A 17,264-nucleotide genomic window follows, 5' to 3' on the forward strand; every position below is an offset into this window, starting at 1 on the left:
GCAGGATTTGGGCAGGTGGGGATTATTAAAGTAAGAAAAGGATAAGCACATGAGGGAAGAAGGCCCTACTCATGAGAGCTTACATTCTAAAGGGAAGGGGCAGACAGGGGTGACACAGATGGGGTAGACCAAGCGTGGGACAGAGGGTTAGGATGAGATTTGCCTGGGTTTGGTAAAGAAGTGGGTCTTGAGAGCCCGTTTGAAGTTCTGTAGAGAGGTGGAGAGTCTGAGGGGAAGAAGTAGAGAATTCCAAAGTACGGGAGCAGCACGTGAAAAATCTTGGAGGAAGGAGTGGGAGGAAGTAATCAGAAGACAGGAGAGTCGGCGTGGATTAGCAGAGCGAAGAGGACAGGTGGGAGAGTAAAGGGAGAGAAGGTCAGAGGTGTAAGTGGGGGAGGAGTGGGTGAGGGCTTTGTATGCGAGTGTGAGAAGTTTGAATTGGATTCTGAAAGGGAAGGGAAGCCAGTGAAGGTCTTATAGAAGAGGGGAGGTGGATGTAGTGCGTTTGGTGAGGAAGATGAGCCGGGCTGCCGCATTGAGGATAGATTGGAACGGAGAGAGGTAATTGTCAGGGAGGCCAGTTAGGAGGAGATTACAGTAATCCAGTCTGGAAATAATCAGTAAATGGATAATGGTCTTTGTGGCATCCTGGGTGAGGAAGGGTCTGATCCTGGAAATGTTTTTGAGATGAAAATGACAAGTTTGTGAGAGGTGCTGAATGTGTGGTTTGAAGGAGAGGGAGGAGTCAAGGATTACGCCAAAGACAGTGTACTTGGGGGCTAGAGGAGATAGTCGTGCCATCAATGGATAATGAGATTGTGGGAGGTGAGGTTGTGCGGGAGGGTGGGAAGATGATCAGCTCAGCCTTGGACATGTTGAGTTTAAGAAAGCGTTGGGACATCCAGGAGGAGATAGCAGAGAGACAGTTGGAGGTACGAGTGAGGAGAGATCAGGGGAGGAAAGGTAGATTTGAGTGTTATCAGCATAGAGGTGGTATTGGAAGTTAAAAGAACCGAGTTCACCTAAAGAGGACATATAGAGAGAAAAGGAGAGGACCAAGAACAGAACCTTGGGGGACACCAACAGTTAGTGGTAGTGGGTGGGAGGTAGTGTCATAAGAGGAGACAGAGAAAGAATGATCAGAGAGGTAGGAGAACAGCCAGGAGAGGGCAGTATCACGCAGACCAAGAGAGTGAAGGATTTGCAGAAGGAGAGGGTGGTCCACAGTGTCAAAAGCAGCAGAGAGGTCAAGAAGAATAAGCAGATTTGGCTGCATGAAGGTCATTGCACACTTTTGTGAGGGCAGTTTCAATGGAGTGGAGAGAACGGAAACCAGACTAGAATGGGTCAAGCAGTGAGTGGGGGGAAAGAAAGGCAGTGAAGCGGTTATAGACAATACGCTCAAGGAGTTTGGAGGCAAAAGGGAGGAGAGAGATGGGTCTATAGTTGGAGAGTGTGTTTGGATCAAGGGTAGGCTTTTAAGAATAGGGGCGAGGAGTGCATGCTTGAAGGCAGAGGGGATAGTGCCTGATGAGAGGGAGAGATTGAGAAGGTGGGCAAGATGGAAACAGCCAGAAGGAGAGAGGCAGCGGTGGAGGTGGGAGGGAATAGGGTCAAGTGGGGAGGTGCTGTGGGGGGAGGAACGAATGAGGGCCATGACTTCCTCACCAGATACATGGGAGAAAGATGTCGGAGTTGGTGAGAGGGGAGGGGTGGCAAGGGATGGGTGATGGCTCGTTGCTGGTCTGGTGGGATGTGATGTCCTGACGTATGGAGTCAATCTTTGATGTAAAATAAGTGGCAAAGTCAAGAGCAGACAATGAGGAAGGGAGAGGAGGTGGTAGTGGGTAGAGGAGGGAGTTGACAGTGGCAAAGAGGCGCCGGAGATTGGAAGACTGGGTAGAGATTAGAATTTTGAAGTATGACTGTTTAGAGAGGGAAAGGGCAGCACTGAAGGATGAGAGCATGCATTTGAAATGGAGGAAGCCTGCCCTAGAGCGTGATTTCCTCCACTGTCGTTTGGCAGTACGTGAGCATTTTTGAAGATATCTGGTGCATTTGGTGTGCCAGGATTGAGGTGTTGATCTGCAAGGGTGAATAGTGGTTGGTGGAGCGACAGAGATAAGAGCAGAAGTAGGAGATGCATTGTATAGGGATGTGGCTTGTTCAGGGCATGTGTGAGAGAGAATAGGAGAGAGAAGAGAGTCGAACAGGGAGGATAGGGATGAGGTGTCAATAGCCTCAATGTTACGCTTAGCAACGGTAGCCTTAGGAGGGAGAGATGGGGAAGCAGAGATAGATAAGTTGAAAGAGATCAGATGGTGGTCCGAGAGGGGAAAAGGGGAATAGGAGAAGTCAGAAATATTGCAGCGGTGATTGAAAACCAGATCCAGTTAGCTCCCATTTACATGGGACGGTGAGGTGGTCCACTGGGAGAGACCAAGTGAAGAGGTGAGGTTAAGGAGTTTAGAAGCAGGTGATTTTGTGGGGTTATCGATAGGGATGCTGAAATCACCTAGGATAATGGAGGGAATGTCAGAAGAGAGGAAGTGAGGTAGCCACAAAGCAAAGTTGCCAAGGAATTTGGAGGAAATGCCAGGTGGACGGTAAATGACAGCAACTCGAAGATTAGTAGGTTGGTAGAGGCATATGGTATGAACCTCAAATGTAGAGAATGTAAGGGATGGTCTGGAGGTACAAGTTGGTATATGTAGGTAGGTAGAGGGTAAAAGGATGCCAACACCACCACCATGGCGACCCCCGGGTCGGGGTGTGTGCGAGAATGTGAGGCCCTAACCTTCACAAGTTCTCCATTGTAACCAATCAGCCTCTTGCTAGCATTTATCAAGTAGAGTTTACAAAATGATATACAGAAACAAACTCTTTGTTTAAGGCAATGTCTCAACTTGTCCACTCTTCACAGGATTTGATATATCTCCCCCTTTGCCTGCTACGTCTTCTAGAAGTGTCTATTTATAGCGCCATACTGCACAGAGAATAGGCTATCACCCCTAGCTGTCCTTGTACCAGGCACATGGTTTTCTCATACAGGCCAACATACCAGTATGTTTTGGACTGTAGGAGGAAACACACATATAGGACACTGGTGAGAATTAAACCCATGACCACTACAATGAAGCAGCAATGCTAACCACTGTGCAGATCTCTGCAAAGAATGCCTACACTATACGCATACCTTTGAATCCCTTTTTGTTTTTTCTTTAGGTGCATGAGGGTCTCAAGACGTTCCAAATCCAAAACAATTAAGGGATGGGGTATAATTAGGTAACAAATAAATGCAATTAGTGTTATAGACTGTTATTGCTAATTCCCAATACACTCAAACACAGGCAGAAACACAGGCGCGCACAGAAACACAGGCACGCACACACACACAAACAGACGAACTGGCCATCTGGCACTTCTAGCAAATGTCAGTTGGCCTGATGGGCCAGTCTGGCATAACAGCCTAGCCGAGTAGCTCTGCTTGGTTGCCCGACATACAGAAAGACTGGGGTGTGCTGCTAAGTCATGCCTCCATGAGCTGTGACTGCACCCCCTTGTCATGCACGCTAGAATGCCGGGCCATTTCAGACCCCCAGTTCGTCCATGCAACACACCTACATACATATTCATACATAGAATAGAATGCTAAGTGCAATACCTCATTCACCCGAGTTACAAAAAAAATTTTAATTAATAAGCCAAAGTGGTTATTGAGGTGTCTCAGCTTACTGGTTTCCAGTCAGATTATCTGGCTCACTTCCCGTCTGTATGAGCTCAAACATCTCACAAACAGCTCCCACACTACTTGCAGTCTCACATTTGTACCTGCTTTGTCAACATCATCTGTATTAGTTTTATGTAGCATTGTGTATTTTTTGAAGCACTTAAAAATATAGATAGGTCTTAACCTACTCTACAAGAAATTCTTCAAATCATGAGAAGGTCACAGATGAATTACCATTAAACGAGATATATGCAATGAGAATCAGAATGCACATGGTCAGCGATATACAGTCTCAGAAGTTTTACTTCCAGGGAACATAACACATTGGGGTCAATTCAATTCGGCAACTTATGAATAGCGCCGGGAATTAGCTCCCGACGCTATTCAATTCAGCTCCAGTTAAGTCGGCGATGTCCCGTTCTCGCCGACTAAACAGGTTGAATTGTCGGGAGAACGGGCATTCTCCGACTTAACTCCCCGGCGCGAGGCAGCACTTTTGTCGGGTTTCTTCTCTCATCCCCCGGGGATGAGAGAAGAATTCCCGACAATTGCGGGTAACTAGCGGCTGAATTGAATAGCGTCGGGAGCTAATTCCCGGCGCTATTCATAAGTTGCCGAATTGAATTGACCCCATTGTACCTCTCTCTCTCTGTTGGCCTTTTAGAGGGTTGTAACAAGAGTCCATTCGGACAAGCTTTTATCCAATAAACATGCAGTAGCACAACGTGTAGGTCCCGACCCAAAGTAAACTATAATTCTGTAACAGCACAACTACAAGAGGCAGTGTTCACTCCAGGAAGCCAGAGATCAGATATCCTTACCAGGCAAGGCCCAGGGAAGAATTCCTGCTAATGGTCTCATTACAAGATGACAAAGACCTTGAGGTCGACCACTATAGGTAGACAGTCACTAGGTCGACATGGATGGAAGGTCGACAGGGTTTCTAGGTCGACATGTGCTAGGTCGACAGGTCTAAAGGTCGACATGAGTTTTTCACATTTTTTTTTAATTTATTTTTTCATACTTAACGATCCACGTGGACTACAATTGGAACGGTAAAGTGTGCCGAGCGAAGCGGTAGCGGAGCGAAGGCACCATGCCCGAAGCATGGCGAGCGAAGCGAGCCATGCGAGGGGACGCGGTGCACTAATTTTGGATCCCGGTCACTTTACGAAGAAAACGACACCAAAATTTTTTTAAAAAAATCCTCATGTCGACCTTTAGACCTGTCGACCTAGAAACCCTGTCGACCTAGTGGCTGTCGACCTATAGTGGTCGACCTAAACATTGTCGACCTAGATACTGTCGATAAAACGAACCACACCCGTGGATAACATATCGTCAAATGTGAACACCATTGCTATAATAAAGCTATGAGGCAAGTATACAAATATTTTTTATACATAAATTCTAACAGAAGGTTTGTATTTTATTGTGTGCTCTTATAAATTACCCTTTTATCTGCTATATTGAGCACTTGCACTCCCCAATAGCGATGCATTGGGGTTGTCATGGAATCTTGGTGGACTTTCTGGAACTTACAATTTAAGGGAATGGTGCAATGGTTAGCATTACTACCGCACAGCACTGAGGTCATGGGTTCGATTCCGACCACTGACCTAACAGTGTGGAGTTTATGTATTCTCCCTGTGCTTAGTGGGTTTACTCCGGTTTCCTCCCACACTCCAAAAATATACTGGTAGGTTACTTGGCTCCAAAAAAAGCCAACCTTGGTGTGAATGTGTGTGTATATATGTAGGAGGGAACATAGACTGTAAGCTCCACTGAGGCTTGGACTGATGTGAATGGCCAAATATTCTCTGTAAAGTGCTGCGGTATATGTGTGCGCCATATAAATAACTGGTAATAATAATATTAGGACAAGGGAGTGAAGCAAAAACAAGAGGATGAGAATTAACACTATAATAAAAGTATTCAAATGCTGGAGATTAAATGGACCTACAGCCATCTTAACATCTTATAAAGCCCATAAACACAGCATCAAATTATTTGTAAAAGAAAGCATTTTGCAGGGTCACACTGAATGAATGTGATCCCAAACCTACAGTGGTAACATACCATCACAGATAAAATAACATATTTAAAAAATAAAATAAAAAAAAAAGTCAACTAAAATGAGCAGACTTGCACATATCCTTATATTACTGTACTTATACAAACTCTTCACGTATTGCATAGTGCAGAGGCTCCCAAATGCGGTCCTCAAGGCACCCTAACGGATCAGGTTTTAAGTATATCCATGCTTGGCCACAGGTGACTTAATTAGTACCTCAGTCAAACTTATTTAAAAATCTGTGCTCAATCATGGATATGCTTAAAAATTGGACCGTTAGGGTGCCTTTAGGACTGTTTGGGAACCTCTGCACAGTGGTTAGTATTACTGCCTCACAGCACTGAGGTTATGAGTTAAGTTTCCAGTCATGGCCCTACTATGTAGAGATTGCATATGCTCCTGTTTTTGCATGATATTCATCCAGGGTGCACTGGTTTACTCCCACTATTGAAAAACTATACTGGCAGGTTAATTGGCTTCTGACAAAATAAAAAAAACTTTTCCCTAACGTGTGCGTCTGTCCACGTAATAGGGAACATAGATTGTACGATCCAAGGGGCCAGGGACTGAAACAACTGAAATATTCTCTTGTAATGCTCTGCGGAACGTATGGACACTACATAAATAACTGTTAATAAATAAATAGCATATTATTCGCATTTAAAGACTCATTCCAAAAAGTAAACATTTGATCAGGCCATGAGTTGGTGAACAGCTGCCACTTATGAAGACATTAGACTAATGCAATAAAAAAATACAAAATACACACATTACCATAAAGACACTGCTCAGTCTAAGGCGCCCTACACATTAGGCGATGTGCCGCCGAGGTGCCCGACGGCCGATACGGCCTACGGGCGACCCGACGGCGGGGGGGCAGTGAAGTTTCTTCACTCCCCCCGTCACCCGGCTCCATAGACGTGCAGGCAAATATGGACGATCTCGTCCATATTGGGCTGCATGCACAGCCGACATGTCACCAGCGATGAACGAACGCGGGGCCGCGCATCGTTCATCGCTGGTGACTCCACACTGCACGATATGAACGTTATCTCGGTCATTAATGAACGAGATCGTTCATATCGTGCAGTGATATCGGCATGTGTGTAGGGCCTATAAGTCACTGGGATAATTAACGACAACTCTCGTGAACACCTAAATTCAGTCACTTACTAAAATTAAGGGGACAGGGCCTATTCGAGAAAAGACAAAATAAATAAAACTTATGATTGCTCCATAGAAGACTGTGGACACTTCCATCTGATTTACCCCATAATTCAACCCAAACACCAGTTATTTATTTTTTTACATAAAGTAGATTCAAGTATTTTTAATTTCCCCAAGAAAGAAATATGTCAAAAGGTGATATCACAAAAATATTTTTTTTTTTGTTCTGTTACACAATGTTGATTTGGTTGGCTGTGGAGCCTTTGGGATTTAGCCATTGTTGTAGGATGTGTATCTTGGGCTCAGCTGCTGTGTTATGAACAGCAGCATTCTGTGTTATCACTGTATAATTTAAGTATGTACAGTATAAGAACCGGTCGATAAAATGCACTGCTCAAACAGAAGAAAGACCAAAGACCTAAACAATGTCGCAGACTGGGTAGGATTACTCCATGGCCAAGCTCACCAACATGACCTTTTCGCCACTTTCGTGAGAAAAAAAAAAAAAAACATCACTATAAAAAAAAAAAGTGAACTTGACGGATAAAACATTTGTGCCCGTATTACAAGCATCACCCTTCCATTATTGTAACTACGGTTATGAAGTAACTCCAATTAAAGGCACAATCAAAACAACTGTCTACAACACGAGAGGGTTTAGCAAAATATCAACCTCTAATTATTGGTGTTAGTTTAGGAATTATAGATACAGTGTTTAGGTATGCATGAGTTCTACAAAGCAGCACCATTTATTAATATGCCTCACGCAAAAAAATCCACGATGCCACCTAATCCAGTCCCAAGAGTCAATGCTTACCAAGTCAATTCCATCTTACTATCTGAAAACCCTATCAGACTGTACAAATGTGTGTGCCAAACACTTCTCTGCAGCTCTGAATCTAGTTAACGGAGCTATGAAACAAACAGCAGAAAACTATTTAGTAATAATATATATTTTATTTACAGTTACACACCTTCTTGTTCTGTCCAGTTCAGAAGTATGAGCTTTAATAACATATAAAACCTGAATGTTTATCCAAGTGATTTACACACCTGCATGTAGCAAGCAAAAAGTGCACTATTCCTGTCTGTGCTCTCCACCCACTTATAGCGAGCTAACATTCTCCCCCTTAATCAAAGTGGCTCAGGAATACAAACCTGCTCACTTACTCCATGCAGATACAAGCACTTTACATCACACGGCAGGTATACTGACATTACATGGTACAGACAAAACGCTTCAGGATTAGACAACACAAAAGAAACAGAGAACTACGATTTAAACTATATGTATGCACCCCTCTCCACATTACCCCAACAAGCAGCAAAGAATCCTGATAATACATATTTGCAATGGAGTAACCACTCCAGTAAGGAGTGTCCTTAGCAATTCGTTACGCAAAATGTAACAGGTTTCCTCCTTAACAACAAGCAAAATGGACAAAAGCAAAAGTACAAAAGAGGCTTCCACAGTTGAAATGGACATAGCATACATAGATTAAACGCATGTTTTGGGGAGGTGATTTTATGAATTAATCATTTTTAAATCTGTTTCACTTAAAAGGTTTTTAAAACTCTGTAGAGACTCACTTATATATGAGAATGCTCATTGTAGTACCAATTTAAAACACAACAAAACTGATGTTGGTACAATAACTACAATTTATAAATATTGCTTTATTTTTAAGAGAAGACTATACAAATGTATACTGTTATTTGTTGTGGAAGTCAAAATACAAAACCTTCAAGATGTTATCTGGAATAGCTTAAGCGCATTAACTTGGTCAGAAATCAAAATGTAGTTCTCGTAGATCACTTTTGTGGAAGCACACCATGCACATATATACGCAAGATGTAAGAGCATGTTATACACACATTTTACATATGTGTACACAAATACACACACAGAGACTTTTAAAAGTGGAGCAAAAAGTATTCCAAATGTCATCTAGATTACTTAATGGGCAGACCTCATTTGTATTGTAATAAACAGATAGTGATTGTCTTAAAAAGATTTAAGAAAATTATGTAGGACTTGTCAAACATTTCTTTAAAACAGATGTTGTCTCTTAGAAGGTCTAGCTTTAAATATAAATATTTATGAATTAAGAGGATGTCGAATAACAGTGTGTTATTTACATATGCAAAGTTCCCTTGGTAAATGGCAATGTAATGTTACCCCAACCCATTCTATGTACATTATGTGACTTGTATTACATATCATCTAATTAAGGCGGTATGTAAACAATCTCATGTACACCACATTAATGTTCCGTATATACAATTTTATTAAAATTAAAAATCCACTGCTTTGTTGTGTCTTAGCCCCAATGCCACCTATATAAAATGTATGTCATCATACAATGTTTATCATGAGAGGGAGAAAAATAAAAATGTTATATATATATATATATATATATATATATATATATATATATATATATATATATATATATATATATATATATATATATATATATATATATATATAGATATACACACACACACACACACACATACATACATACATACACACACACACACACTACAGGCTCAGTATGTAAAGTACCTCTAATGATTATCTAGTATTCAGATTTATAGTGAGAGAATTTTATTTGGGGGGGGGGGGAGACATCCTTAACGATTTGGTTGCATTTTTTCACGCTTTAGCTACAGTATATACACTCTAAAAGGTTAAATGTGATTTGAGCTGTATTTCACGATACAAATGAACTTCAATAACACAAAAAAAAAAGAACCTGATTTGGGAGAATCTATCATCTAGACAGCAGACACATAAACCTCAGTTACCTCTCTAAATATACATTGAATATAAAGTTGAACAACCCGTGTGTCAATTTTAGGTCTATTTACAATGACAGCCAATGAATCTGCCATGACAAAATACACTAGCAATGAAATCTGCATTGTGCAGCTCTTATGGCTCACTCACACAGTGACACTGTGGCCCGATTTTAGTGTCATTCAAAATCTCAGCTTAGACCTAACAAATAACCCTGGAGGAAGTGAGTTAATTTAAACGTAACTGCCAATGACAACATGGTCCCAACAACCAGTCACTGTGTGACTGTCTACATTGTAGTATTATAGGCCCCAGCACAGACGGCACAGTGGAAAACAGCTGTTAATAAATAACTACCAAATTCTGTATTTCTAACTGAACTTAACATAAACCATACTAGTATCCTAGGACTAAGTCTTAGACCGAGCCTTCTAAATAATCCCTTAATGTTGCAAAGGAAACTTAAATCCTCACAAAACCAAAAGTATTTTATTTATTTTATCAACCATGAACAGTTTACACTAATATCACAGATTTTACATTGTAATAACATACAATGCGCATCAAAAATACATAGAAATAATTAGGATGCTTATATTAGGTGCAAGTTGCTGTACTGAGCACAGAACAATAATGGCAACATTTTTGTCATTATAACGACACACAATTTGCTGTCATAAGTGCAGTTCTCCCATGCACTGGGTTTTCTAAATAACTATAGTGTGTACCATACTTCGTAAGCTTACATGTTGCATAGGCCAATTTGAAAATGTAGAAATTGATGAATACAGCATACAGTGATTAATAATAAAAGATATATAATGCTGGAACCCTTATACACTATACAGAAAAAAAAAAAAAAACAGAAATCGTGACCAAGGCCTAGCACTGGAGTTGGTGCAGTCAAAAACAAAAGACTTGATAAAAATTAATAAATAAAAAACATAAGTTCACAGAATATATTACTACACAGGCAGGTTATTTTCAGGTTTGTGAATAATGAAAAACTTCTTAATACACTGCCAGACTCTACTGACTGCTTGTTTATAATACATGTAGGTATGAGGTGACTTCATCAAGAAAAAGGTGGAGAAGAGAAAGAACGCCCTAAAACTTCATACTTTGTAATTAAAAAGAATCAGCAAACCATCAACTTCCAAAACTTACATTAATATACATATACTTATATACATGCAAAGGTAAAAATTATATACACCACACAGCTGCTGAAATAGTCGAAATATAGTAAACTGCCGACACGCCGTTTCAATGAAAACATTCCTTTCTTCCCCTAGCACCCTTGTATTACATTACATGCTAGCCCATACATGACAGTTTGTAAGGATGCTGGTGGTCATACATTGCTCCCACAGAACATCACCTCACATTGCCCTACATAATAACATGTGCCATATGCACAGATGTGTTATGGCTAGTAGCTACCCAACCAGGAATTACAGATGGGTTTACACTATACCATGGTGCATGACACTGTTGTTTATGTCCAGCATATGGAGTGTTGCTTTGCTACATCCTATTCCTCTATTTATTATGTGACAATCCTATTTTGTAGCTGAAAGACAACAGAACAGGCCTGACGGCAAACTTGACCTCTACAGTACTTTTATGGCTGCACTAAAACTTTAGGAGCCCATCTATTTCCAGATCCTATTTATAGTATAGTCACAGCCAACTTTGTGTTAAATGACTATTTAAACACACACCACTTATTTATGAACTACAGAAAGTGTCACTTGTGACCCAGCCTCTGGTAACTTTGCACAGCTCATGTGTCCACACAGGCAATATAACATTTATCAGCAGACATTGAGGACTGTGCAACAGACATCAGCAGTGTGATGGTAAATGTATCCTACCAATAAAGTGTCAGCTTTGCTGGTCAGGATTTGCCACTGGTGTGTCCATATGCATGGTTATATCTATAATGTGTTATTTGTAATGAGATGCATATGTGAGTGCTACAATAAATCAAGTACATTTCCCTTCTGCAAATGCTTACAATATGTTGTGCTGCTGAGGATCTGTATGCACCATGCCATACAAAGTACAGGCACAGAAAATGGACATAGAAGAGTCCCTGCAAGCACACAGATCCCCAGGACATGGCAGTGTGCGGGGAGGACATGTATGTGGACGGTGTGCTCACCTGGCCTGTGCCTCATCCAGACTCTGGTCAGTGATGGTCATAATTTGCTGTAATATATCCCCTATGTCCTGCTTTCTGCCCCCCTCCCCCTCGCTGGCCCCGGTGCCATCCTGCATGTGCTGGGACAGGCTGGGGTGACCTGCCATCCCCACCCCAGGGTGGCTGTGCATTAGCCGGGGCTGATCATCCATCTCCAGGAGCGAGCCCTGCTCTGCAGCACCCTGTGCTGTGCTGTTGCAGCGCACAGGGAACTCTTATTGTTCTTCTCTCTCTCCTGCCTTTGTTGTGGGTCCCTCCTTTTAATCCCAGGGCGCAGGAATCCGTCCAGATCCGGAGAAGTCCAGCAGAGCGGGGGAACGATCCAGGCGGAGGCGGGCTGACACCGGGAGCTCTCCCGGAGGGTGGGGTCTGTACCGGAGCGGGGAAGTTGCACACAGCAGCTCGGTGTCCTGCTTTTGTTTGGGCTGAGACTCTGCTCCTCTCCTCCCTCCCTCCCGCCCGCGTCTGTCCCTCACTCTCTCTCTCTCCTCTAGAGCTGACACACAGAATGGAGACGGAGCATCCGCCCGCTGCTCGCTGATTGGCCGAGTGACGATCAGGGCACCGCCCACCTCGGCCTGGAATAGGTGGCCTCACAGGTCACTCCCCTCCCCCTCCTCTCCCTCTCTGCTGTCACTCACTGAGGTTCAGAGGTGGAGAATGTGAGAGAGGAAGGCAGGGAGAGAGAGAGAAAGGGAGAGAGAGAGTGGAGCTGGCAGCAGCAGCAGCCAGAGTCTTAAAGGCAAAGAAGCAGGGATGTAAGACTGTGGGCCTGATTCAGAGACGGATGCTGCTGGTCTGCACTTGCGTTTGTCTGCAGCGTTTGTGCCTGCGATAATATGCAAATGCTAGTTTCAGCCCTCACCCAGTGCAGATACCTGCACCGGAATGCGTAAATCCTGAGATGCCCACATTTCTGTGCGCAGTAGCACAGTCGGTGGTTCCAGATAGTCTACCGTCCCATCTGAACACGGCCTCTGGGGAAGCGACTCACTGTTTTAAGCAGGGTACACATTAGACTATGTGCAAACGACACAATGGTCATCCCGATTTCCTGTGACCTCCCGGAGAAATGATAATGGGGGTCATTCTGAGTTGTTCGCTCGTTGCCGTTTATAGCAGCCATGCAAACGCTATGCCGCCTCCAATTTGGAGTGTATGTTAGCTTAGCAGAAGTGCGAATGAAAGGATCGCAGAGCGGAGGCAAAATATTTATGTGCAGTTTTAGAGTAGCTCAATACCTACTCAGCGCTTGCGATGACTGCAGACTGTTCAGTTCCTGTTTTGATGTCACAAACACGCCCTACGTTCGCCCAGCCACGCCTGCGTTTTTACTGGCACGTCTGCGTTTTTACGAACACTCCCTGAAAACGGTCAGTTGACACCCAGAAACGCCCACTTCATGTCAATCATTCTGCGGGCAGCAGTGCGACTGAAATGCTTCGCCAGACCTTGTGTAAAACTACATCGGTCATTGTAATAAAACGTCGCTCGTGCGCATTGCGCCGCATGCGTAGAAGTGTCTTTCTTTACCTCATCGCTGCACAACGACCGAAAGCAGCTAGCGATCAACTCGGAATGACCCCCATAGTGCATACACACTGTGCAATCTTACAAAAGACCGAACAATATATTTTGCATCATTTAGTCATTAATGCTATATCAGGTATATAAGTAGGTAGGGCGTAGACGATTTGCTGAAAATCATTAAAATCATCATAGTGACCTGCATATACGGGAGATGGGAAGATGCAATGTACGTCTCATGGGACAATTTATTGTTCCAATTCGGCTCAAAATGATAAATCTCAAATAAATCATCTAATGTGTACCCAGTGTAAGAACGCAGGCCACTTGCAGTGACACGCCCACAACGCTCATAATAAACACCCAAGAGGTGGCCTTTTTTCTGTGCTTCCTTTATGCCATCTCCCAGCAAATAATCCCTCAACTGCGCTAACATCAGCATTGCGTTCATGAATCAGGCTCTGTGTTTGCTGTATGGCTGATGTAGGAGGCTGCCTGTTGTTATTGCACATACTTTGCCTGGTTTTGTCACACACAGATGGCAGCGCGCACGGCTCTCACGCATTTCGACATACTGAGCATGCGTCATTGAAAGAAACTTGCTTCTGCGTACACAAAAATTGGGATTTAGTATGAGTCACTGAAGTGCGGAAATCACTAATCAGCGACTTTCACACTTCTGCGAATGCATGCCCGCCACTGCGTCCATGCGCGAGGGCTTAGATTGTGATTGCAGAGAAAGTGACAGTGGGGGGCGGTGATGGGGTTGCGTTGCAGCATTTTCTGTGTGCCCTCGCAGCGTTGGGGGGGCACTATCCGAACAATGGAGACATGTACAAACCGTTTGTGGGCTGCGGCGGCTGCATGATGTCACACGCAGCCGCTACGATCCAAAACATGGCGGTTTTGTGACTCCTGCGCAGGGGGCTACCCTAAAGATGCGAGCACTTCGCTGTTTAGCAAATCGCTTGCATTTTAGCAGGGGGGGAAGGACCCGGCATGCGGGTCGGCCTTGCCCTGTGCTAGGCGGCTCCGCACATGCTAGTAGAAGGAGTTATAGCTTTGAGATTTTTCGCAAAACTACAACTTATGCTGAATTAGCCCCATGGATCGCTAGAACGTATGGATTACCACACGTTCCCTGAAATGGGTATTTCTAAGCAGCGACTATACGATCGCATGCAACTCTTCTGTCTCATGGGAAAGTCGTGGGTGTGTAGGCCAACTTCCTTGCTCGATTGTAGCGTGTGGACAGAGATATGGCATGGCTGATGTAATGGTTAGCATTACTGCCTCACAGCACTGAGGTCATGGGTTTGATTCCCAGCAACCTAACTGTGTGGCGTTTGTATGTCCCCCCCAAGCTTGCGTGGGTTTCCGCTGGGTACTCCGGTTTCCTCCAAAAATACACTGGTAGATTAATTGGCTCCTGACTAAAAATAATTAACCCTAGTGTGTGTGCATGTACATGGGCAGACTAGATGGACCAAATGGTTCTTATCTGTCGTCAAATTCTATGTATATACTAGCTGAATACACGTGCTTCGCTACGGAATGTAAAGAATAATGCCAATCTTTGTCAGGCCACACCTATGAGCTTCCCCGGATTGATGCTGTCAAAATGCTGGTGCTGAGGAGAATAATCTGTCTCCCTCTCTGCCCCGTCCCGTCTCTGATGCTGCCCTGTTCAGTTCTGGATATGCTGGGACGACAGGTCAAGCCCCGCCCGCTGTATGTTACATATGTTAGGTTTGCAGGCTGACTCTATGTCAAAGGGCCCTAGGTCTCCTTGCTTAGCTTCGAAACTAACATATGCCTCTGCCCCCACCCATGTGTGCCTCTGCCCCTACCCGTGTGTGCATCTGCCCTTACCCGTAGGTGCCTCTGCTCCCACCCGTATGCCTAGGCCCCTACCCGTGTGCCTCTGCCCCTACTCGTGTGTGCATCTGTCCTTACCTGTGGGTGCCTCTGCCCCTACCTATGTGTACCTCTGCCCCTACCCATGGGTGCCTCTGCCCCTACCCATGGGTGCCTCTTCCCCTACCCGTGTGTGCCTCTGCCCCTAACCGTCATGGGTGCCTCTGCCTCTATCCTTACCTGTGGGTGCCTCTGCCCTTACACACGGGTGCCTCTTCTCCTACCCATGTGTGCCTCTGCCCCTACCCGTGGGTGCCTCTGCCCTGACACGTGGGTGCCTCTGCCCCTACCCATGTGTGCCTCTGTGTAAAGTGCTCCAGACAATCCAGTTATGCTGAAAACTATGGATTTTTACATGTCACCTCCTTCCCTCCCCCACCCCTAGGGGTGCTAGGGGTGTCTTACCCCCACAGTATTTTTACCCAGATTGTAAATCATATGTGTACCAACTTTGGTGTAAATTGCTCCAGGCATTCCAGAGTTATGCTGGAACATATATACATACATGCATACATCCGATTTTATAGATAGATAGATAGATAGATAGATAGATAGATAGATAGATAGATAGATAGATGAGACAGAACATCACTTTCAACTGGACATTTTGCACCCAGCATAGGGCTGGTGAAAGACCTAGGGGTAAATTTACTAAGATTCGTAATTTCCGAAAAAAGGTCAAAGTTCAATCACGAATGACATCGACAGTGTAAAACTGCAACTTTTTGAATTGATTACGATGGATTTACTAAGCTGTCGTATTCGGGTTTTTCTTTTCTTCCGATGTCGATGTCATTCGTTTTTTTTAACCTATTTTTACGGCAGTGATTAGCAAAACACTGCCGTTTTTTTTTACAATCAATCTCGGCCGGATCTGTGTGATCCGTGCTGGGGTTCTTATTTTTTTTTTTTTTAATTAAACAATGTAAAATCCCCAAAAAAAAATGTGTGGGGTCCCCCCTCCTAAGCATAACCAGCCTCGGGCTCTTTGAGCCGATCCTGGTTGCAGAAATATGGGGACAAAATTGACAGGGGTTCCCCCATATTTAAGCAACCAGCATCGGGCTCTGCGCCTGGTCCTGGTTCCAAAAATACGGGGGACAAAAAGAGTAGGGGTCCCCCGTATTTTTAAAACCAGCACCGGGCTCCACTAGCTGGACAGATAATGCCACAGCCGGGGGTCACTTTTATACAGTGCCCTGCGGCCGTGGCATCAAAAATCCAACTAGTCACCCCTGGCCGGGGTACCCTGGGGGAGTGGGGACCCCTTCAATCAAGGGGTCCCCCCCCCCCCAGCCACCCAAGGGCCAGGGGTGAAGCCCGAGGCTGTCCCCCCCCATCCAATGGGCTGCGGATGGGGAGGCTGATAGCCATTTGTGATAATGAAAAGATATTGTTTTTAGTAGCAGTACTACAAGTCCCAGCAAGCCTCCCCCGCATGCTGGTACTTGGAGAACCACAAGTACCAGCATGCGGCGGAAAAACGGGCCCGCTGGTACCTGTAGTACTACCACTAAAAAAATACCCAAAAAAACACAAGACACACACACCGTGAAAGTATAATTTTATTACATACATACACACATACATACATACTTACCTTATGTTCTCACGCAGGTCGGTCCTCTTCTCCAGTAGAATCCAAGGGCTACCTGTTGAAGAAATTCTACTCACCAGATCCAGTGGTCCAGGCTCCTCGGCAAATCCAGGGATAATCCACGTACTTGAATAAAACAAAAAAACGGTTGCCCGACCTCGAACTGAAAGGTGACCCATGTTTGCACATGGGTCACCTTTCCACGAATGCAAGAAACCCACTTTGCCTTCTGACTAAGTGGGT

General features: G+C 44.2%; 1 protein-coding gene across 5 annotated transcripts in view; it reads right to left on the reverse strand.

Annotated features, from left to right (window-relative positions):
• The window catches only part of PBX1 (PBX homeobox 1), a 201,533-nt gene extending 189,058 nt beyond the window's left edge, over positions 1-12,475 (reverse strand). For 4 of the 5 annotated variants that reach the window (XM_063940043.1, XM_063940042.1, XM_063940046.1 and 1 more), the window contains exon 1: positions 11,942-12,474. In XM_063940043.1, coding sequence (XP_063796113.1) covers positions 11,942-12,132 — 191 coding nt within the window. In that variant the 5' untranslated portion in view covers positions 12,133-12,474. Of the gene's footprint in view, positions 1-11,941 lie in introns of all 5 variants that reach the window. The other variant, XM_063940044.1, reaches the window with a different exon arrangement.
• Between the last annotated feature and the right edge of the window lie 4,789 nt (positions 12,476-17,264).

Source organism: Pseudophryne corroboree, chromosome 9 (genome assembly GCF_028390025.1).
Source record: "Pseudophryne corroboree isolate aPseCor3 chromosome 9, aPseCor3.hap2, whole genome shotgun sequence".
NCBI classification, from domain to species: Eukaryota; Metazoa; Chordata; class Amphibia; order Anura; family Myobatrachidae; genus Pseudophryne; species Pseudophryne corroboree.